This window comes from Agelaius tricolor, unplaced genomic scaffold (assembly GCF_023055355.1).
Source record: "Agelaius tricolor isolate 1412-34295 unplaced genomic scaffold, bAgeTri1.0.p SCAF_16, whole genome shotgun sequence".
NCBI lineage: Eukaryota > Metazoa > Chordata > Aves > Passeriformes > Icteridae > Agelaius > Agelaius tricolor.
Window position 1 is genome coordinate 2,530,088 of NW_027269276.1, and position 23,255 is coordinate 2,553,342.

Here is a 23,255-nt window from a genome sequence, read left to right on the forward strand (position 1 = left end):
CCTGAATGTGCATCACAGTGTCAAGTAAAAAATAATTAAACTTAATTTTTTTTTAAAATGTACTTCAAAGTGTCTTTTAAGCTTCCCATTAATTCGAAGTTCTTTCTCTCAGCGCTAAATAAATCTCTTGGTTCAAAAGCACAAGTGCTAATTGGTTTCTCTGAGTATGCCTGGCTTGCTTGATCAATAGGGGAAGTAGTTTTTGTTAAATATTTGCACATATAGTCACATATTATATTGCTCAGGGAGATGGTAAATGTTTCTCAAAAGGAGACTTGTAGAATGAGGATTCCAGTAATTTTCTTGTGGCCTTTATGTCAGAGCTAATCACGCTTCCTCCCTCCGTCCCCTTGCAGAAAGCAAAGCAGTTTTCCCTCCTGCGCTGCCGGCGCCGAGACAAGCGGGCTGTTCAGCTGCCTGCCTGACGCCCCGGCTCCAACTGCACACTCGAGCTGCCACGAGCAGAGCTGTACAGTTCCTGCCTCGAGCAGGGAGTGCCTGTGAGCCATGCTGCCTTGCAGTCTGTTTTGGGAGGTACCTGCGATGTTCTGTGGGATTAGAGGGGTTTGGATACACAGGCAGCTGTTGGAGAGGGATGGGACTTTCAGACTCCCTGAGTGAATGTGCACAGCCTCAGCAATTTCCTTGCTGTCTCTCAATTAATTGCACTTTTACTATTTCCATGTGCCTTTGGAGTGTCATTTACTTCCAACTTTGCAGCATCATTTCTGTGCCTCACTGGTAACCGCAATCAGTTCTTTATGCTGATGGAATTGGGTGGGTTCCTCTCTCCCACCATTATCCTACTCCTTATCCTGTCTGTGCTCTCCCTCTGGCTCCTCTGAGCTGATCTCTAGAGCAAACACCAGGAATCTTGTCCCACTGTGGAGGTTCCTCTATGAGCATCTCTCCCTTTGTCTCTCATCCTGAACATCCTGGGAAAAAAGGGCTCTGTGTTCAGAGTCTGCCTTTGAGATAGGGAAAAAACAGAGCTTGGCTTCTCCCAGCTCTCCAGGTGGGGTGATCTAGCTTCTCCCCATGCATCTGGTTAGTTGGCACCTGGCCCTGAAACTTCAGGAAGGAGGCAGCAAGATTTCTTCAAGGTCTGATAAGCATCCCGTGAGAAAAACCTGTTGAGTTGGAATTTGGGTGCTTCTGGACACTTCAAGGTGTCAGCAGGTAACAAACCAGTTGCACAGTGTCACACCTCAAGGCACAGTCCTGCTCTTGAGTGCAGCCCAAGGAACCCCAGGACCAGTGCCAGTCCCCACTCCAGCAAGTGTCTGAGGAGCCCAGTCCTAATCACGAGCATCATCACTCCTGCAGCTCGAGCAGCCTGGAGTGAGGACGCAGACCGAATGTTTATGGAGGCAAACATGATTATCTCCAATCACAGGCCTTAATGATGGTTGTTATAATGACAGCAATTGTGGGAAGGGCATGTAATTATGTTGATTCTTCCTTTTATTGTACATATAATAATAAGCTGTTTTATCTAAGAGTACAGGGGTGCTGGGGGAAGATGGGGCATTTATTTAATTATGGATTTTTTTCTGATTGCGCATTAGGCTAAATCCTCAAATCTTCAGTTTTCTGGAGTCACAAGTCCCTTTTGGCTCAGCATCAGGATGCAAGGTTCCTTATCTTACCTAACTCACCAGAGCACCTACACAGGGAATGGGGCCCCAGCATGGTGTTGAGACTCTGGCCACTTTGCAGAAAAATGCAGAGCATTCATCTAATTCCTTAATTTTCACCAAAAAAAAGTAATTGATGGGTTTGTGCTGGCTGTAGTCTGACTTGCTGAGAGGACCCCAGGGCTATCTCATAAAAAAGGAGTCACAGTGAGCGATAGATCACTGAGATGGCTGGAGCTAGCCTGACATTTTAAGACTTAATGGGTTAATAAAGTGTGTGTTTTAGGTGCCTGTCACTAAGTGGGGTTTGTCCATTCCTTGCACACACTCATACCTCGTTGGCAGTACCTTTGGCCTGGCCCTGCAGTACCACTGCTGTCTTTGTCTGCTCCGTCCATCTGCCTCGGCTCAGGTTGCACTCAATGTTTATCCCCCATAATCCAATTTAAGTTGCCGTAGAAAGCAGTGGGGATTTACAGAAAGAAAGAAAAAAAAATCTCACTGGGTTTGCAGAGCAGAAAAGACAGACTTTTTTTTCTTCTCTTTCTTTAGTGTAACTGCCTCTTCTCATCTCTGTTATTCTTACTATGCATTAACAGTCTGCCCTGCTTTTGAGCCTCGTGTGGGGGGATCCTGTCCTTAGTGGGGTCTGTATGAGGGACAGGTATTACAAAGCCTGTGCTGTGGCTGGTGTTTGGCAAGAGATATTGCCAATTCTGTATCTGTGGAGTTGGTTCCCCCTGAGCCTGTGAAAGAGGAAAGAAGCTGTATCACAGGTTGGGAAACCCCCACCTTGAAGGGCCAATGCAGAAGTGAACTGTTGGAAAGGCTCTCTCCATATTTGGATGAAACTGTAGTTTTCTTACTCTGCTGGAATTTCTTCACCATTGCTCCTCTTTAAAAAAACCCAGTTCACCTCCATCCCTACATTTACAGCCTTCAAATATCTATATAACTCTTGTTCCTTGGCCTCTTTTTGTCTTTCATGTCTGCATATATTTTGGCCAATCTTTAAGCAATAGTTCTATTTCTGTCATCTTCTGTAGTGTCTGATCATGACTACAGGGGAAATTGTACCCTCAAAAGGTGTGTTGTGACCAAGTGAAGCATAACGTGCCAAAGACACAGCGTTTAAATGTTCTTATGGCGAAAGAAGTAAATTAGGACGTATCTGTGTCAAGGGAAGTGAGGGTTTGCCTATTGTTGGTACAAATTCTGCAATAACTTATCTCTCGTGGACATCGTTTAGCGTAATTGCTTTGCAAGAAACCTTTTGTGTGGCTGAGCCGGAACATTGTGCATTTGTATTTTGGTGCTTAACTTGCTCTTCATTAAGGGCTGAATAGCACCATGCTTTGCCTGTTACAGCGTGAGAGAGACCAAGGCGACAGAAGGGCACGGTGTTGCGTGCGAGAGGCAAACAGCCTCCTGCTCTGCCAAGCGGGAGAAGTGTCGGGAAGATGCCGGTGGCAATATGGTCTGGATCGGGAGCTGCTGATCCCCCCTTCACCCCCGCCGGCTGTGCTGCAAACGGGTCTGGGGCACGGCACAGCCCCTCTGCCTGGTGATGTGGGGAGAGGAATGGCTTTCCAGCACTGTGTGCACTTCTGCTCCGGGGTAGGGAATGGATGATGCCCCATGTTTGTGCAAGTTTTAATCGTCTAATGCTGCACACTTACAATGGGAGGTGAAAGGCAATCTTCAGGGCAGTATGGAGTGGAGCGAGGGTTTGGCAAGCTGCTGGAGGGGTGTGTCTGCCTGTCCCATTCACTGGAGCCTCCAAAGGCAGCCTTGAAGGACTTTGCCTGTGGTTGTGCTGTAAGAAATTGTACCCTGAGGTTGAGAGAGTAAAAGTCTTGGGAGGCAAACCCTGCCTCTTGTGGGTTTTGTGTTTCTCGGAAACACTTGCACTTCGTAGCAGGTTCCAAATGTTTCCATCATCCTGTTTCCTGCCATAGCAGTTGACTCTTGCTGCTGCTCCTGGACATGCTGCTGACTCTGCCCTACTCTCTTCATTTTAGATTTTGGCCGTTCCTCTGAGCTGGCGTTCGTTGTGGAGCCCAGTGATGACATAGCTGTGCAGGAGCAACCCTTGATCCTCTACTGCCAGGTGGAGGGCATCCAGCCCATCACCATCACGTGGCGGAAGAATGGCGTGATGATCGTGGACAGTGAGAATGCCTTTATGCTGGCCAACGGGTCTCTCTACCTCTCCCGCTTCCAGAGGGTGCGGGGAGATGGCTCCTCGGATGAAGGCGAGTACGACTGCATGGCACAGAACCACTACGGGCTGCTGGTGAGCCGGAAGGCAAAGATTCAGGCAGCAAGTAAGTACAGACACCATCCCACCCCCACCTCACAGGGCAATCCCACAAGGAGCACTGGCTCTGTTGGGAAGCAGGAGGGCAGCATGGTGGGTGCTGGGTTTTCATGGAGCGGAGATTAAAGAGAGGGAAGAGAGAAAAACCCTGGAGCTGGTGTCAAAATCTGGCTGGCATCTAATCTGTCTGTAGCTGTCCAAATGTGAAAGAAGAGCTCATGAGCTTTCTTGGGTAGAAAACTAAAAGCCACCTTCCAGCAGCAAATTCTCTGTGTTGGAGGTGTAAGTTACTCTAAAATCATGTGGTGAAGTAGTCTGTGGTTTGTGTATCTCCTGCGGTGAGTTTGGAAGCCCCTTTGCTGTGTAGCACAGCTGGGCTCTGCTTGGCAGGCAGCACTTCCCAAACCATAGGCAAAGACCTCCTGAAGGTCATGGTATCTTTCATTTTGTTATTTAATGCTGGCAGTGTAGAGGCAGCAAGGTCTTATTTACTACCTGGCGTGGCATTGCCTTTGGGAACAAGGCTAACAACACCAGATAGATTGTCTGATGGGGGAGCCTGGAGGAGGAGAGAGATGAAAATGCCAGTGAGGGAATGAAATTTAAAGGTGGGGGAGGAAGAACTCCAGGGCAAGCTGTGACTCCAGCTCTGCACGTTACCTGATGTTAGCCCATTGTTTTGCCCTGGCCAGAGCAGTTGGGTCCTGTTGGATCTCCTGGTTCGCCCTTGTCAGCTCTGGTTGCTGCTGGGTGTCAGTCCTGGGTGTTTGTCCCAGGACTGACACCCAGCAGAGCTGGGGGTCTGTAGTGGTTTCTATCCCTGTTGTGTTGGTGGCTTTCTTTGCCCACAGACTGTCTGGGGCCTCTGGGAGTGCAGCCACTGATCCTTTTTGCATTCAATCAGAAGTTGCTGCTGGATGTAATTTCTATGTGAGTGTGAGGATGGGTGTGTGGTACAGCTACGAGACCTGGCGGAACACTGGTTTGTTAAGTTTTGTTGAAGGGTTCTCCAGCTTGTTTGGTTACTGCTCTTCCTTCTGTGCAAGCAACTTACTAATGCTTCTGCTGCAACTGCAAATATCACCCCTGATTTTTGGGTGCAAAGCAGGAAAAGTCTAAGGCAAAGTCTGGGGCTGAGGTCTCGTCTGCATTTCCCAAACTGGGGGCCTTTTGGAATGCTGCCGCCCGCTCCCCGCAGTGCCAGGGCCGGCTGGCAGCCCACCAAGGGAACACTCCAGCCCTTGTGTATAACAATTCCCGAGTACATGAAGTGGCCATCTGCAAACCTAGCTTTTCAGGAGTGTAAGAAGTGACATTGTCCAGGAGCCAAGGGCTTTGGGGCCTTGCCAGATTAGCAGCTGGATCTCAAACTTGTCAGTCTTGTGGTGCTAAACCTTGGAGCACTTTTGGTGAATGGGTCTGGCATTTATGAGCTAGAAGCCGACTCATGCACAAGCACAATGCCAAACTTCTTGGACCTGTAAACTGGAGACATGAGAGCCAGAGGAATTACCTTTGAGATTGTGGATTGTCAATAAACACTGTTATCTTGGCTCCTGCATCAATATGTATGTGATGTGCTGTGTCCCTGAATAGCGTTTCCTTTTGTAGCTGTAGTTTCACATGAATCAAAATGAAAAACGGATTGTGTTGAAAATGCTCTGGACTCTATTCTAGCTTCAGGCTTAGTTTGTTGCCAGCCCTGAGAAGAGGTCTGGGTGAAGCCAGCACAAACAGCCCCCCCCCCCCCCCCCCCCCAGCCTTGATGCCACAGGTGCATGCAGATAATGGGAGTAAAACAGGATGTTGTGGGTAAATGTAACCTGCTGCTCAGGGCAAGCTCCCCTGCTGTGCCTGAGCCGCAGGAACACACACTTGCACTTAGGACTCTGCTTAATCGTAGATGAAATCTCCTGAGAATGAATCACAGTTGTACCCTGAGCCCCCAAGTCTCAGGGTGGTTATACACAAGAGACAGTGATTTTCCTTGCTCCAAGTCCCAATCAGCAAGTCAAAAGAGAAGGGTAATTATCCCCCTTTTAGGGACCTTTGCATCGAAGGAATGGGTGCTGGCTGCCTGGAAGGGAAAAAAGCCCAAGCGCTAAGCAGACCTTTGCAGAGCAGAGTAAATACTGCCGGTGGGTAAAACCTCATCCCAGTGCTGATCTCCTCTTCCCTCTGAGCCTGACATCTGAACACAAAAGCAAAGGAGAAATAAAAACCTTTCACAAACAAAAATCTTGAAAGTTGATCAAGGCCATGCTGCAGAGGAATAAAAGAGATCTGACAGAGCGGAGCCCCTCGAGAGCTCTGTTGCACTTTTCGCTGTCTTCAAAGGCAGGCTGTTAGTCTCGTATCACCGTTACAGACCCTGGCTTTGTATTAGTGCTTGGAATATAATCTTCTTGGCTTGGAGGAATGTACATATTTGCATTCAGGAAATGTGGGCTCGATATCATATTTTTATGTTTCAAATTTACTTCAACACTTGGCATTGAGTAAAATTTAACTGGAAGAATATGCTGCTCTCAGCCACTGCGTGTGCAGCCCTGATGAGCTCAAGGTGCTAGCATTTGCCTCACCAAGAGGGCACATCTTAAACCCTTCCTCCTAAAAATTAACTCATTGAATTGATTTCATTCTATTCTGGGGTATTTCTGTATGTCGCCATTGTTAATCAAAGATACTCAGTGGAAGGAAGCAGACCTTGGGTGGATTGTGGACTGGCTGATCAGGTGCTAAAACCATTGATAATATTTTTGTAGTGTAACTTTTTTTTGAACAAGCACAAGTGTGCAAGAAGCCCACGTGTGACTGAGCTGAGCAGGGAGGCCCTCAGCATTTCTACCCTCTGCCTAACACCCCGGTTGGAATTCTTTCAGTTGCTGTTTCTGTGTCTGTTCAAACTCTGGTGTGTTAGTTTAAAAGGTTGTGGAATGCAACATGTTTTTATAATCTGATCAGGTTATTGAATACAGATCTTTTCTGTCTCTCAATGACAGTTCCATAGTTTCGCATGACTCTGAGCTGTCTTAATTAAAATCAGTTTCATATCAGAGTGTTCTCTGGAGGCACCGCTTGGCTGTGTTTCACAGGTCTCTGAGGAGCTGGATTTCCCCTGTGCATGCCAGAAGCTGAGCATGCTTTGGCTCTCTGTGGATGAAGATACCCTCTGAGCAATTTTAACATCCAGAGTCCACTCCTCAGGAAGGTGGGCTCCCTGGAACACAGCCACCTTTCTTCTCATCACCACCCTTTGCTTAACTTGGCCTCACTTGCTCTGGTTGTGTCATCTCGTGGCATTTCCAGCTCTTTTTGCCTATGCTGTAATTTGATGGACCCGGCTCCACATCATCATAAATCACAGCCCAGCCAGTGGAGTAAGACCCATTGATTATATCACTCAATAACAAGCAGTTATCACTAACTGGAAATCACCATCAAACTGGGTATCAGATCAGGCTCTGCATACATCCAGCCTGAGAGTAGAAATTTTCCCTGTTTGATCTGATGCTTTAAAAAAACCCCCAAAAATAAAACAACAAACAAACAAACAAACAAAAAAAACACACCAAAAAAAAGGAACAAAAGGAATTAAGTCAGTGGTGCAATTTACAGCCAAAGTGATTTCCTGAAGTTTGGTGAATTGGACCTTCCCTGTATTTGAAGTACTGCAGGACCTGATAATAACTCTGGTCACATCTGAGCTTGTAAAGGCATTTTCTTCCCTATGTCTTGCTGCAGGGTGACTGGTTTGTAGTTAAGCATAGCAGCACACATCTCTGTGCCCTTCTCTTCTCCCTGACCCCCTTTCCTTCTGCATCCTGTCCCAAATTCTGCTCCTGCATCCCACTGTGTGTGGCTGTCCGTGGCACTTACCCTGCCGGCAGGAGGGCAGGATTGATAGCTCGGGCAAGGCAGATGCTGTGACTCCTCTCTGCATTGATCCCTGCAGACAGCAGCAGCAGCTCCCCTCACCCAGCCTGGGGACAAGCATGCTGTCCCCAAACACACTGGCCACTGTGGCCTCGAGGCCAAAGGTCTTCAGGTCATCAGCAAGGTACAGAAGTGGGGAGGGCTGGTGCATATGCAAACTTGCAGGTTGGTTTCCCTGCCAAGCTGTGTGGCTAGGGGAGGAGGTTGGGAATCCAACAGGGATTTTAAAGCAGCAAAGATCTTCCCATCGTTTCAGCTCCTCTGCACAGAATATATTCAGGGTTTAACCTGCAGCCCCCTTTCCAGGCTCTGGGGTGGTGGGAAGAGCTGCTGAGCCCAAATAATGGCAGCATTTATAAGAGTGTAGAGACAAGAAGGAAGTCTAAAAGGATTAGGGAGAGACAAAGGGGGCTGATTATTTTATGGGTCACAATACAAGGCATTAGAGTGAGATCACAAAGGGATGTAATTACAAAAGAAGGCCATACTGGGGGGGATCAATCCAGGATTAGAGTGGGAAATGTTTTTACACAGTTTTGTTCCACTCATTATGAAGTTAGCATTTTAAATTAAGGTTTAAATAAGGTGGCACCAAAGTTGTCACCAAGGTATTTCCTGGGCAATGCCACTGTTCGGATGCAGATTGCAAGTCTCAGCTCAAAACATCAAGGCAGACCTTAACACGTGGGTTTGCTGTTGGTTTCCCTTGTGCCTGTACAGTATCTGTGTTGTCAGCAGAGCCCTACCTATGGCCTGTGCTTAGGACTAGTTAACCTGTTTTTGCTGTTGGAGGTGGAATGCTTTTGTGACTCCTTGTTTTACTGCTGCAAAATGTGCTGGAAATAAAGGTCTGCCCTGGTGTCAGTTACAGCTCTGGAGACGTCTTCCTTTTACTCCCAGGAACTTTTTTGCTAATGGTCATTTGAATTTTATTGCAGTTTAACTCTTGGTGTTACGTGCCAAGTTTCCTCCATCCATAAACTAGATTTTTTTCCCCCCCTGTTGTGGCTTTGCTCATATTTATTGCCCTTTCTTCTCCAATGCTTAGCAGAAGGGCTCAGCCCTAATGCCAGTGATGTTTCTATATTGTCTGTGCTTTGAGTGCTTATGGCAAGCCCAGAGCAAATCCTGGGCTTGCAGCAGTGGGTCTCAGAGGGGAAAAATACCCATGAGGAATTACTAAAGGAAAAAAATGAGAGCAAAAGAAATTAAGTAAAGCAGAAACACTGTGAGAGGTTTCCAGGAGATGGATATGATGGGTGAGTGGGTTATTTCCCTCCATCAGCTCTTTTGGCTGCCCCTAGGACATGCTGGTTCACGTGATGCTGCCTCTCACATCTGTACTGTTGCAGTACAGTTGGCCCTGTGTGTGTGCTGCAAAACAAATGTACAAATATAGGAGTCACCAGGGGAAAATTGGAGATTTGACTGAGAATTTTAGTAGATTTGCAGGATTAAAAGAGTTTGTCACTTACCACCCACTGCATTTCAGCGTCTGCATGTAACAGCCAGGATTCATCCTGAGACTTGAGCATATTATAAGACCATATTTCTTTTGGCTGCTCATTTCTTAGCAGTGTGATAGTTATTTAAATATCATCTTGCACTTCTTTCCAAGGCTTCTAACGTGGATGCGCCAACCTTAGCTCCGGCAGCGTTATCTCTCATATAGGGGGTTTGCACTGCAGGCAGTAATGTCACTTAGTCATTTATAGAAAGCTCAGGGGAAATATATCAGAAGAATTTCATTAATGGCAGCACTGTTGAGTTATTTGTCTCAATTAACTCTTGGAGCACAGCTGAGGAAGTTCTGACATCTCTGCAGCCTGCACCTGCAGTATGAGGCAGCTCTCTGCTTCTTTTTTAAGGTGGGTTGAAGCTCTGTGATACCTGCATGGGCAGTCCTGTGGGGACAGCACAGTGCCCAGTCCTGTGTGCTTGTAACGTGCTCATTCCTCTGCCTGCTGCTCTGCTCCAGCCACTCAAAGTATTGGGCCACTCTCCTGTATTATTTTAGTCAGGAGGGCAGGTCTCTGCTTATGTGGCTTGCATTCTCATTTTGCCCTCCAAGGGTCCCAGCTGGCTATGGTGTGGCCAGTGACATCCATTTACCTACTGTGCCTCAGTTTCCCTTATCTGAAGCCAGGATGTGTTTACAATCAGTGCCATGATTTGCACACTCCTGTGAACACCTGGGGGGCCAAACTGCTGTTTTGTGTTTATCAGGGACCCAGGTTAGCTGGCCATGGTGTTTCACCTGCACTGTTGTTTCTCTCCGAGGGGTGCACAGTGCTGGGGCCAGACTGGGGCCCAGGTGAGAGAGGAGCTGCTTTTCTGCCACTGTTCATTGGCAAGACTGTGAGTAGGAATCAATTTTGGGGGGCATTTCATCAGAGCAATCCATGCTCATGCTCTAGTGAGTAACCTTTGAACGTTTGGGGTCTTTGGGTGCAGTGTGATATGAGTGAGGTCAGACTTCACAAATCCCTTCTCATGGGTGAGTCTCTGCACAGGTGCCAAAGCTGCTTTCCCAGAGCTAGCAGGATGGGACCTGGGAGGGACATCAGCCAGAGCTTCCTGACATCAGGGGATGCTGGATCTGGCTATGCACCTCCTCTTCCACTCTGGTTTTGGCTTTACCCACCATGGCAGCCCTGTTGCTGGGAAGGGAGTCTGCTCCCACTCCTCCTAGGCACAGCATATGGTTTTCAGAGAGGTTCTTGCTTTAAACCCAATTTTACAGTTGGGTTGACTGAGGCAAAAGGAGGTCAAACGATTCGCCTGAGGTCACCCAATAAGTGGCTGGGATTAAATCTCAGCCCACGACGCTGCCCGTTCCCAGCGCTGGCTGTGCTGGCCGGACCAGATGGCCTCTGAATGCGGCGTCAAGATCCTCAGCTTTTTCCCCACCTCATTGTTCTCCATTGTGGGCTTCTGAATGCAGGACCTTGAAAGTGAGAGTCATTTGGTTTTGCTGAGTCCAAGTTATTCTGTTTAATGACATGGATTTGCAGGAGAGGGTTTAAACACACTGTTTGCTACTGAGGTTGGAATTTTGAAGAGATTTACCTCTTTGCTTTGGTTTTCTGGTGTTAAAACTCTCTCTGCCAGATCAGCTAAAATTGGTCCCTTACCCTTTCAGCTGCCCTGCTGCTGGTTCACTGACTGCAGGGCTGGCATATCTTTGTACCTGTGCAGGTTTCTCCATAGGTCTCTTGTGTCCTGATTCCTGGTGTAATTCCCCAGCACCACAGCTCTCTGGTCTGTCTGTGCAGTTTGTGTCTTCCCCCTTAGCTTGGTTCTGGGATCACAAAAGGGGGTCTGTGCAAGGTGCTGCTGGATGGACAGTGTCACATATTTACCTCTGTGAGTCTGCAGACTCTTGTGTTAGCTCTGGAAAAGCAGATGCTGACATCTCCCTCCTGATCTGGTGTCTGTCCCGTACGTCACTCCTGACAGAGGCCACAGACGCACTTAAAGCAGAGCTTTAAAGAGCATTTTAAAGATGGGCTCCATTCCTGCTCTCCAAGCCAAGGAGCAGCCTGGAAAAGGGCATCTCCGTAACCTCTATTGGATAGCAGGTGTACAAATGCCTGGGACTGGGATATACAGAACAGAGACCATCTGCCCATGAGGCAGCAGTGCCTGGGTGTGGGGCAGACTGCAGCTCTTGGGGCAGGGAGGTTCTGCTGCACCCACACCTCCTCTGCATTCCCTTCCGAGGGAGGGCCCCACTCACATGCCTAAGTAAGCTGGCACCTCTTGAGCATGCCTTGATTAATGGTGTTTTTTTGTCAGTCCTAAGAGGCCCCATTATGTCCCTTTGATGCTGCATTTTGCACTTACCACTGTCACTGAGCTCAATGACTAATTTTCACAGGTCAAGGGAGAGGGACAATGGATCAGGCCACATTTGGAAGAAACAAATGAAATTTTACTGCAACTGAGAGCACTAATTAAGAGTGAGGATCAATTTGGGTGTACAAAAGAGATAGTTTTAGGCTGCTGATGTGTAAATGAGTGGCGGTGTTGCAGTAGCAGAGAAGTTCAGTGTGTGCATACTTCAGCTGTAGCATTGTACTCTGCTGCATTTGATCGATTCTTCTGTGCTTATTCATCAAGGAAAAACCAAGTGTTTTCCTGCCTGCTGTGCCTGGGAAGGGCAGGGACAGCAAACCTGCCAGATCAAGTCATGGCTGATCCCTGTGAGATGTTTTTGACCAGGAGCAGGAGCTTGTGTTTCTTCAATCGCCTTGCTCATCTTGGAGCACGGCACTGCAGGTTGCCAGGTGGCTTTTGAGTGCAGTGCATGGCATTCCCTGCCCAGCTCTGTGGGCAGGATGATGCCCATTTTCATCCCAAACCATAGCTCACCCTACCAAGGGGTTCACTGTTTGCTGAGACTCAGAGGAGTGTAATTTGGAGGTATCAGAAAGGGAAGGGACACAGTGAACTTCCAATCATCAAGGAGAATGTCATGGATTCAAAAAGGAGGACAAGGAAAACCAAGACTGCACAAGCTGGATTCATGGCTTCACTAAGCATTGCAAAAGTGTGATTCCAGTTTTCCTAAGCCTTCACATACAACAAAAAGTCAGGGCTAATGTATATTTGGGATGGGTTGGTTGCAAATGTCCAGATGCCCAGGCTGTGCCAGTTCAAATTAGTTTGCAGATGGCTTTGGTAAAATTGTGTGTATTTTTGATTGGATGTGCCTTGGGTAGAAAGATAGGAACATCAGCTGGAGCATTATTTTGCCAAGAAGTTCTCCAGGGCCTTTGGGGTTCCCATGAAGCAAAGCCTAAATGCATTTGAATCCAAACAGATTTATGGTGCTGATCAAATCTCCAAAATGATCAGGTGGAAGGAAGCAGCAGTCTGTCTCATTTTCCCTTGTTATTTGGTGGTGTTTGCCCACAAACATATTTTTCCCTGCAGCTCAGCATCTTCCCCAGAGGGCAGTGGGACATTCAGCCTCAGTCCAGGGGTTTGCTCTTGTCCTGGGCACTTGTGTTGACATTGCCTGAGTGGCCAAGCAGTGCAGCCACATCCCTTTGGGCCCCAGCATGGCAGCTCTGTCTGAGGTGAGGGTGCTTGCCAAGGCACTTCATTTCCTCAGAGCAGCATCCGTGTCCAGCTCACCATAGTTTCCCACGGCAACGTGTAAAGGGGCGGGAGGGAAAGTCCTGACTGCATCTTTCATTAGTGATCCTAATGCTCAGGAGAAGAGACAGGGCCTCAAGGGGGTCAGCTTGAACTGTCTCTCAAAAAAAGAAAGGGAGGAGAAAGAGAAGAAAAAGTCTTCACATGCTGGACTGGCCGTTGGAAAGATGACAGCAGAAATAATCTTTTTTTAAAGCTTTTTTGCATGACCAAAGAGAAAACAGCTTTCTTGTCCCTTGGGACATCCATGGGTGCTGTAGACCTTCACAAGGGCTCAAGCTCTGCAGGTACCCACCACCTCTAAATGACAGGGGCTGGTCAAAATCCTAAATACAGAGCCTGGGTGCTACACTTAAAGGACCAAGACTTGACTGTTTTACCAAAGCAGTGTGCTGGCTGATGCCTTGGGAAACCTGGCTGTTGCTACTGATCTCAGACAACTGTGTTTCTCTAGGAATTAGAGATTGTGGCATTGGTCCTCCCCAGATCTCCCCATCCCCACTGGGTTTGGGGGCCCATTGCCTGCTCCCTGTCCTTGCACAGCTGGTGTGGGGGACCCTCACCCCACTTGAAGCTGTCAGAGCTCGTTACCAGCACCGGCAGCTCCTTCCCAGCGCAGGGGGGCCGGGGAGGCCGGGTGCCTCCGGGCGGCTGCTCCGTGCTGATTGCTCTGTGCCTAATCAGGGCTGAGGAGTTGGGGCACTGCTGCACCTCACGCCGCTGCCAGCTGTCGATTTTCATGAGCCTCCTGGCTCTGACTTTTCTGAGACCTTTGAGCTTGTGCCTAACCATCCGGGTACCAGCCAGAGGGGTCAGAAATTCTTTCATGGGAAAACAGAAGTCTCCCTGCACCGTGTATATTCATATGTGACAGCCTCTTGGAGAAGGAGTTTTAAAAGCTGGCATGGTGTAGGTGCACGGGAAGTGTTTGTGTTGTGCTGGGGAACATGTATGAGCCTTTCTGCTTTAGACAGTGGTTTGCATGTGTTTGAAGCACCTCGATGATTCACACTGCTGCATCCCGTGGGGAAAATGGATTTGTTCTCCTACAGCTCCCTGCCCAAGGGGAGCCTGCTTAATTTTTCTTTTACTAACTAGGTCCTCCCAAGAATGAGAGATTACCTGAACTTCCAAAAGCATTTCCAATGTGTGGAGAAGTCTGGATGACTCACAACTTTTAATTAGCTCTCCTGACAGAGGCAAGGATCCCTCCCTTTCTCCCTCCTTCCCTAACAGAGAGGTGGTGATTAGAATTACAATGAAGATAATCCAAACTGTATGTGTAGGGTTTTCAGTAAGCGGAGAACAAAGCAGGACATCCATCTGGTGAGTGTGAGCCCATAATACCTTTCTGCTCATTTCTCCAGTGCAACAGGAGCTGCTTGGGACGGAAGCAAGCTCATTATTTTGGAAAGGCTTGCTGACACGCAGAGCGGGGCTGGCTTGTAATCTCTGAGGCACTGAAACCACTGCTCAGGAAGGAGCATTGCTTTTAATTTTAAGTCTACCTTTGTATTTCTTCTTGTTAAAATCTGCAGCAATGAGGGATACCGGCCTCTTCTGAGCCTGTCCTTAATTAGTGTGTGAAAGAGAGATGCCCTTAGTTTTAGCAAGGCTAATCAAAGCTGTAAGGGAGTTTTAAAAGGCAGCCAAGCTAAGCCTGTCCTGTGCAAACATTCCAGCAGCAGTGAGGAAATGCATTAGCTGGGGACAGCCTCCTTTTGGAGTGATGCTATCTCCCCTCTCTTAAAATCTCTGTCTGCCAGAGCTCCTGCCTCAAAACTTCGGCTTCCCTTTATGTCCTGTCTTTGCAGTGGGACGCTCGCCTGTGCCATGGGATTGGCTTTCCCATGCTGTGCCCTGCAACAGGCAGGGAAGAGGCAGAGTTTGCAGCAGAGAAAAGCAGTGTTGGGCCCTCAGCCATGGTGCTACTGTGCTTTACGGTCAGCTGGGTTTTGCCAGGCTGCTCCAGCACGGAGAGAGGATGGCTGCCCTGTGAGAAAGGAACAACAAAAAGCCGTTGTGGCGGAGCAGCCGGCGCTCCGAGCTGCCGCTCGCCGCCATGCCAGCAGTGCAACGCATGCCTCGACTCCTGCCATGGCAACAAGTTCATCCTTAGGCCAGGACAACGCTTGGCTGCAGCGTGGCAAAGCGGCCAGGAGCTGGTCCAGCCTGCGGCATCCGCAGCAGAACTCGGGGAGACAGGAGGGATGGGGTAAGGTTTCAGACCTGCAAGGTGCTTTGCCAGTTTCAAAATCCAAAGCTGGTGGTTTCCCTACCCCAAAAGCACAGGAGAGCTGCAGGGAGATCCTTCTGAGGTCAGAAGCTGGGCAGCACCCATATGTGGAGTTGTGATGGCTCTTGCCCACCAACACAAAGAGCTCAGGAAGGAAGATACAGAGCCCAGACCCAAGGAAATGTTGGCCAAACACGAGGAATCCCTTCCTCTTATTAGTGTTTCAAGCACTAAAAAAATCCCCACTGTGTAGCAGAGCTAGGCACAGCCTTTGCTTGGAAGGAAATGTCTTTTCAAGCCGGGATGCCAAACTTGCCGCGGGCAGCCCCGCGCGAGCCAGGCGTGCCGGTGGAGTGCAGCTGGTGCGGCTCAAAGGGAAAATATGATCAGCTGTTGAATGGCAGAGATTTGAGACGTCATGCCAAGGCTTCGCGTTTTGATTTTGCGAGGCTTACTGTGAAATTCATAGGTGGAATATTTCTAGGGAGCTGCTTTGCTTCCTGTGGGAGAAGCAAGGTGAAAGAGTGGAAGGTAAATGATGTTCTGAATTGACAGCTTCCAGCGTTAAAAACCTGGTCTGAGCTGTCTCTTCGCTCCCTAAATCGTAGCACTTGCTCTGGGTTCTTGATATTAAAAAATAAGAAATTATTATTTCCTTTAGGTCATCTATTGACTTTTAGCTGATGCTCTTAAAAAATGTTCCCAGCATTTGTGATTGGTGAGAAAAAAAGAAGCTTGAAAACATTTTGCTTTTAGCATAACGAGAGCTAAGGTTGACAGAACTGTGAAATCCTGGAAGTTGGGGCTTCACGGCATTGCCAGACATCAGAAGGTCCTTGATGACATGATGAGAGCTGGGAAAGCTGAATAAACTGATGAGCTTCTTCCATTCTGGTCCCTTGTCATGTAAATAGGCTCCAATCTGCATGTCAGATCCCTTGGGGAAAGGAGTGTAATAACATTAAAAATAAGGCAGCAAAACCCCCAAGGTGTGTGTGTGTTAGCAATCTTTAAACAGGCAAAAAATATGCTTGGAGGAGTTTGGATGGGGTGAGAGGGCTCCTCGTTACTGCTCTGCTTTGAATGCAAAAAGGTGACTGCCGTGGCTTTAAAGAAAGTACTTTAATGCTACATAAATATAATTGCTTCGATGAAATGTCTTTAGCCTCCTGAGGGAAGTTGTAGTCTGTAAGCCTTTAGATATGAATGGACGACTCTGTAATTGCTATTGTTTCGGAGACACATTAGGAAGGCCTAATGCTGATCACTCCTGGCATGTTGTGGAAGCAGAGTAATGGCAGTCCCAGGCAGCAGGCAGGGACAGGGGATTAGTATGCATTTTGCAGGATGAAAAACTGACAAATGCTTCAGGACTGGAAGTTTTTCTCCTAATTAGATTGTGGGCTTGTAAATTGTATTTGATTTTTTTTTTTCCTTCCCCCTTTTCCTGCTGATATGCAGAGTGAAGGTATCTAATTCCTGGCAATTTAGGCTTTGGATAATGAGCTTGAAGGCAACATCTCAGAGGAGTGCAGAATTTGATGGGTTAGTACATCAGCTCTGGTTAATGCAAGCTCCTGATTCTGACAGGGCCCAAACCAGCTGGTTCAGAGAAAAGAGCAACCTAGAGGTATTGAGAATAAGTATTTTTATTTTTTAAAGAATTATTAGTTAAACATGGGATATTCTGGTACATGGGTTGTGCTTCCATCTGTGGACTGGGAGCAGCTATGTTTAAAAAATCAGAACCTTGCCTTAAGAGGTGATTCCTAAGAGATAATTTGGGTTGTGTCCTGGTTTTGGAGACTGTAAACATCCTGTTTTCCAGCTTTTCTTCCCAGCATAGGGCCCAGGAAGGTTAGCAGACTGCTCTGGCATGGTAAGCAACTAGGCAGGAGCTGAAAAACCTTACCCTATCACAGCAATTCTGGCATTGGTGGTATTTTTCCTGAGGACAAGTGAAACCAGGGTCCTGAGAGGCAGCAGGATGTTTCTTTCTGCAGGAATAAGTGTCAGGTAGCAGCCAAAAAAGAGGTGAATTTCTGCCCTTAGGTTGTGTGAGTGTCTTCTCTACAATGCTGGTCTCACACCATCCCATGTGCATCTCTGACTTGCTTTTTGAAGTTGGTTCCAAAATGTTTGGGAGCTGCTACCCAAAAGATCTGAAGAGAGAGCCTGGAAAGAACTCTTCTGGGAGCACAGACCAGAAGAAATGGGGTTAGCTTCTTCATCATTGCCCTGTCCTTGAGTAGGGACTGATGCAAATATCCTCATGTCCAGTGTACCATGAGCATCCTGTTACAGAACAGAAAGTAATAATTTAGTGATGCTTTCCCTTGAATGCTGAGCCTCAAGTAGTAAATCTTGGTCCTACTTGGGATTTATTTTCATTCTGGAGATTTCTACTGCCTTCAGAAACTTCATGTACAAGAGTGGGATTTTATGGCTCTAAACTGTTTGATTTTAGAGAATTGGTTTTTTTCCCCGGGGGCTTTTTTTTTAAATGAAGATGAGAGGAATCATGTAATCCTTGACATACAATAGATTGTCCCAGATTAATAACACACTATTTTTCACAGTGAAGATGATCCTGTCCTGCTGTAATTTACTCTCCATCCTGGCATGCTGTTAATTAGGATGAATAGTTACGTGAAAAGTAAGTATTCTTTTAGCCAGTGCCAGCTTCCATAATAAGTTGCCCCAAAACCATGAGGAACGAGCGGGAGTGAGTCAATGAAAATCCTGACATAAATTGACTTTTTGTGTCCTGGCAGTGCTTGGCTGAAAGCCAACAACAATAAGAGCCTGGCGTGCCAGAATTCACAGGCAAATAACACTTTTCCACTAGAGCATCCTTCCGAGACACCCTCCCAGCAGCCGTCCTTCCTTCCTGCCACTCATTCCCTTGTGTCCAAGGAGGCTGTCGAGGCGGTGAGCGAAACATCTCGGTGTTGTGACGGGGTGTGATGAAAACATGAGTGACAGAGTGACATTTTGACAGCCTGACTTCAGGTTCCTACTGCAAATGTAAATACGTTCATTTGAATCCAATTTACGCAACCAGGAGTTTTTAATGGAAAATAAAGGAGGGGGGTGCTTAAAGGTGACTTTTTGGGATTTTAATCCAGGGTATTTGTGGACTTCTTAATGGGTTCAGCTGCAAATTTCCATGGTGTTGTGGAGGTCAGAGTGGTCTCCATCCTACTTTGCTCCAGTCATGTGTTTTTATATCAAATTGCTTTGTTTTCTCCCAGTTGAATGCTAATTCCTGTCTGAGTTGAGAAATGTGGTTCACTAAATGTACCTATTGAGCAGCTGATAAAATTGAACTGCAATCCTATCCTCAAATCAAGGACTCTTTAACAGCCAATAGTCCATTTTATCTTTTTCCTAAGGGGTCTAATCTGTTGCTCTTTCTGACTTGGAGACTCGCTGTGTTTTCACTGGAGAAAGTCACTGAGTGTCTTGTCAGGTGGGAACAAGAATGGCTGAATTGCTCTTCAAAGGGTGATTTATTTAGACAGTCTTGGTACCTTGGGGATTTCTAATTCCTTCTTAGTGCTTCTTGTAGTAATTCCTTCCTGAGATTTGGGTGAGTAGTACTGGAAGATGCAAGTTCCCAGGGAAACTCATGAGTGTGTTAAATCCAAGTTGTCTTTGTAGGATTGAAAAGACACTGAAGCTTTCCACTCGTTGCATACACATCATTTGTTGTTTGTGTTCTGTGGTTTGTGTCAGAGTCACCTTGTAGCTGCTGGTCTTCAAATGAGTGGTTTAAACCCTTGGTATTTAACAAGTATTGAAAACAGATTTTGGGGAGTTTGGTGGGGGTTTTTTGTTTATTTATTTATTTGTTTGTTTGTTTGGGTTATTTTTACTGCACATCTGTTAGTGTATGGGGATTTTTGTCTGTACAGTACTCCATTCCTGGGTCTGTAACTGGAGTGGATGAGTTATCTTGGCTAAGAACCAGCAAATCTTTAATTTTACCCACAGCTACAGAGACCACACAGACCTTGTAGCTGTAGGTGTTTGACTTGGGCTGCCATGGGACAGGGAGATGAGAGATGGGCTCCTAGCAAAGCCCAAGTTTCACACCTGGAGTTTTTGTTCTCCAGGGACTTCAGCAGTGTGCATTGCCGTCGGTGCATGGAGAATGTCACCCAGGATTTTGAAGAAGTAGCAGATTGCTTCCTCCTTACACTGAGACCTGTGAACGCCCATGAGGGATGCTAATTAAGCATCTGCTTCCTTCTCAGCTTTAAGTGAAAGGGTGGCAAGTTAAAGTGACAGTCAGACCTCATTTATCTTAATGAGGAGGGTCAGGAGTTTAATGGAGTTTTGCTTAGTGAGGGTGTTTCAGCCTACTTTGTGTTTGTTTGGGAGATGTCTCTGCATTTTAGGTCTACAGGGCTTTTTAGCTTGGCTTGGGTGGTTTGCTGCATGGGATTCAAGGGCCTCTGCAGTCCTAGAATAAATCCAGGAGGCTTTCTGGTGTGTCTGCTGTGATTTTGTAAATGATTGGGATAATGGTATAGTGGATTCTGCAGGTGACTTTTCCCTGGCCAGTGTGGGGCTGTGTTGCATCCACCTCAGATGTGCCATGCTGAGCGACAGTCACTTTGAAGCTCTTGCCTATAACAGTTTAGACATTTAGCAAATGTACTTAGCAGACACCGGCAAAAAAGGGGGATTGTTTTTACATTCCAGAGTCTCACCTTGTACTTACCACTTCTGAGGTCTGTTTGACACCACGCTGACATATTTACAGTGTAGCCTTACTGTATATAGATGGAGTAATCAGGCAGTCACTCAGAGCTGCAGCAACTAGGCAGAAGTAAAGCTCTTTTTACTAGTTCACGTGCAGCACCACGCTGTGTGCATAACCTCATTTCTCAAGCCTGTTTCCTAGGTATTGAGCATAGACCCCAGCAACACCTACCCCTTCATGGAGCAGAGCTCCAGCTGGCCTGTATCAGCACAGCTCCAGCCCAGAACAGCCCTCCATCTACAAAGGACTACGCCAGGATTAGTGAGGGGATTCGTGCAGGGCCAGCTGAGCAGGTGAACGGTATCACTGTCATTTTTCAGAGGGGACAGGAAGGAGCAGGAGGGGTGGGATGCTGCTGAGACAGTCCAGAGCTGTGCTGCAGAGCTGATGTGGAGTGTGAAAGCCTGCAGTCCCTTGATGGGGCTGAGTGCCCTGCCTGGGGAGGAATTCAAACCTGCTCTGCTGGAGTCATTCGTGCTCATTCAAAGCCAACATCAAAAGGTCCCATTCTAATTCGACGCTTTTTAACACACAAATGGCAGTAAGATCATTAATTATTGCACTTAAGCAGCTTCAGTGATTTAACACTTTGTGTTTGTGAGTGTCACAGAGCTGGTGAAATCTTTCTGGTGCTGTAAGTGAAGAAGAGCAGGGTGTTGCCAGCTGTTGAGGTTGGATGGTGTTGGAAGCAGACAACTCCCTGCTCTCCAAAGAGCTACACGTGTGCTGGGGTATACACTCAATTTGGCCACAATATTTTCATGTCATGGCTTGATGGTCTGTGAGAGCTCTCTGCTCCTGCCTTGCTGCCCAGGTAGGCAGGATCATGTCTTTTGGAACAGTATTTTTTGCTGTGGGAGTGTGGAGCACCTCGTCTGATCAAGACAAATGTCTCTGAGGTCTCCTGTAGATAAACCTGTGTTGGATTCTCAGTTTGTGAGGTGTTCAGCAGCTGTAACAGTGTTATTTTTCCTCAACCAAGCACAATGCAGAGGGACTGGAGTAAGGAGCATTCCTAGGAAAGGTCCCCCTCCACCTTGGGAGATGTTGGCTTGAGGCAGAGGTGCCTTGGCTTGAGCTCTTTCAAAGCTGAGGAATTCTGCAGGCAGCTTGCAGCTGTTTTTGCAGAACATGGCTGGTGGGCAGCAGGAGAGCCAGGCAGTTATTTTCCATCCAGACAGGTTTTGTCACCTACCACTAACCACGAGGAAAAATTTCCCCCCTCCTCCAGAGTTCGAGATCTCATTGTTCCCAGCACCTGAGGCATGCAAAATCCCCCTGCCATCCTGGAGCAAGGGTCCAAGGGTAACCATGGCTGATTAGTGAGCCCTGAGCAAAATACGGGCCAAAAAGCTCTCAGAGTTACTGTGCAGGGAGAGAAAGTGGACCCTGAAAAGGGGGTGCAGCTCCTGCCCCAGACATCAGTGGCTATGACAGCCTTGCTTCCATGGACTGTGACCACCCAGCAGAGCAGGGCTCGAACTGGGAGGCTCAAATTGGACCTGGGATAATCACACTCTGCATCTGGGTTTGTGCTCGGCACGCCGGGGGGGACACATCCCTTGCTGGACTAATGAGACTAGGCATATGTGACATTTTTATGACTCCATCCCAAGCTATTTCCTCCAAGTTTTTAGTGTTAAATTGGATTGCTTCCCCCAACCCCCCGGTGCTGTTGGGAAAGCCATCTGCAGACAAAAGAGTGATGCAGAGATAATGCTCCTAGGGTGGGTCTGTCTTGACTTTATAGCTCTTATTTCTTTCCTTTAGGGTTTATCTGACTTTTTGCCAGGCACAGACACATTTCTGTGGCCATCTCTCTTGGTCCTGCATTAAGATCTGCCCAGCCCAGCACATCATGGATCACACTCTCCCCACAGCCCTCCCAAGGCTTTGTTACAAGAGGTGTTTTGGAGCACATGTCCCAAAAGAGCATTTCCCAAGTTCTCACCCCACTAGAGATATTCTCCAGAGAAACATGCTTCAGTTTTATAATGTAGATGAGCCTCTCTTTTTCCTTTCTCTTTATTTTTTTCCCCTCCAGTTTCCAGCCCCAAAAGTAGGCGGTGAATTCTAAGGCTTGAGGGAAGCAACCACACAAAAGCTTATTACAATCCAGGCACATTGTGCAAGGTGAGGATTTGCAATTTTAAGCAGAGGGAGAGGGAATCATCATGATAATGACATATAATACCTAAAGTACCTATAAATACAGATGTATATTTATATAAAGCCTCTCCCAGCACACGAGTTCCCTGTCTGGCCGGGGTTGCCAGACCACCCTGTCCTGCACAAACAAATGAGTTAGAAAGTCCGAAATTCCATCCCTGCCTTTCGGGGCTCGTCTGGGGAATTCCTGAGTAATGGAGGTTGAATTGGGTCACAAGGGCAGCGGGGAATAAATCTTCAAAGGTTAGCTCTGGCATGAAGTCTCCTTTTTTAGGCATGTGAGGGATTCTTTTGTTTTGCTTTGTTTTCCAAAGGCCCCCCCGGCAGGGGAACAATACCTCACTGGGGCCAAGCCTGGCCGGGCACAGCCCCGCAGCATTGTCCGGGGGGCCGGGGAGGGGGCCGGGGGGAGAAATGACATCTTAAAGAATGGTGCTTCTTCTTATGGACACTTAGTAGATCAGTGTGCATTCAATTAACCCTATAAACCGTGCAAGGTCCAGGGAAAGAGCCTTTCAGGCATTATGGATTGAAAGTATTAAGGGGGAAGGGGGCAGAGCTGTTGGTGAGTCCAGTTTAAATAAAGCCCATTAGGCAGGGGCAGGGTGGTGGGGGTGGAGAAAGGGGATGTTTTTCTTCTGAAAATGAAATTCATGCACAGTCTCACGTACTGGTCTGGATTTTCTTTCTGAAGTTAGGAAATCCTTGTGCAGCTCAGGCTGGGTGTCTTGGTTAGACATTTGGTCCAACTGTCTTTGGGTTTGCTGGCTGGGGAGTGAAGGGATCCTACCACTGGAGACTGTCTTGGGTGAAAAAAAGATGTTACATTAATATTTTCTTCCTCCTCAAATTTTAGCTCAACTCTGCATTGTGTACTAAGGCCTCAGCTGTAATAGCCTGTGGGACATCCCTGACCTTCCTGAGTGCATGTTTGATGGTCCCCAGGGTATGAAAACATCTAAATGCTTCTGTGAAGGACCAAAACACCTTGGTTTTTCCAGTTGTGCCTCTGACATCTTGCAG

The 23,255-nt window shown here is 47.4% G+C and overlaps 1 protein-coding gene across 1 annotated transcript in view; it reads left to right on the plus strand.

The window, feature by feature from the left end:
• Window positions 1–23,255, plus strand: part of IGDCC3 (immunoglobulin superfamily DCC subclass member 3) — a 101,231-nt gene that overhangs the window by 6,477 nt on the left and 71,499 nt on the right. Inside the window, exon 2 of the mRNA XM_071441187.1 lies at window positions 3,659–3,964. Coding sequence (XP_071297288.1) covers window positions 3,659–3,964 — 306 coding nt within the window. The remainder of the gene's footprint in view (window positions 1–3,658; window positions 3,965–23,255) is intronic.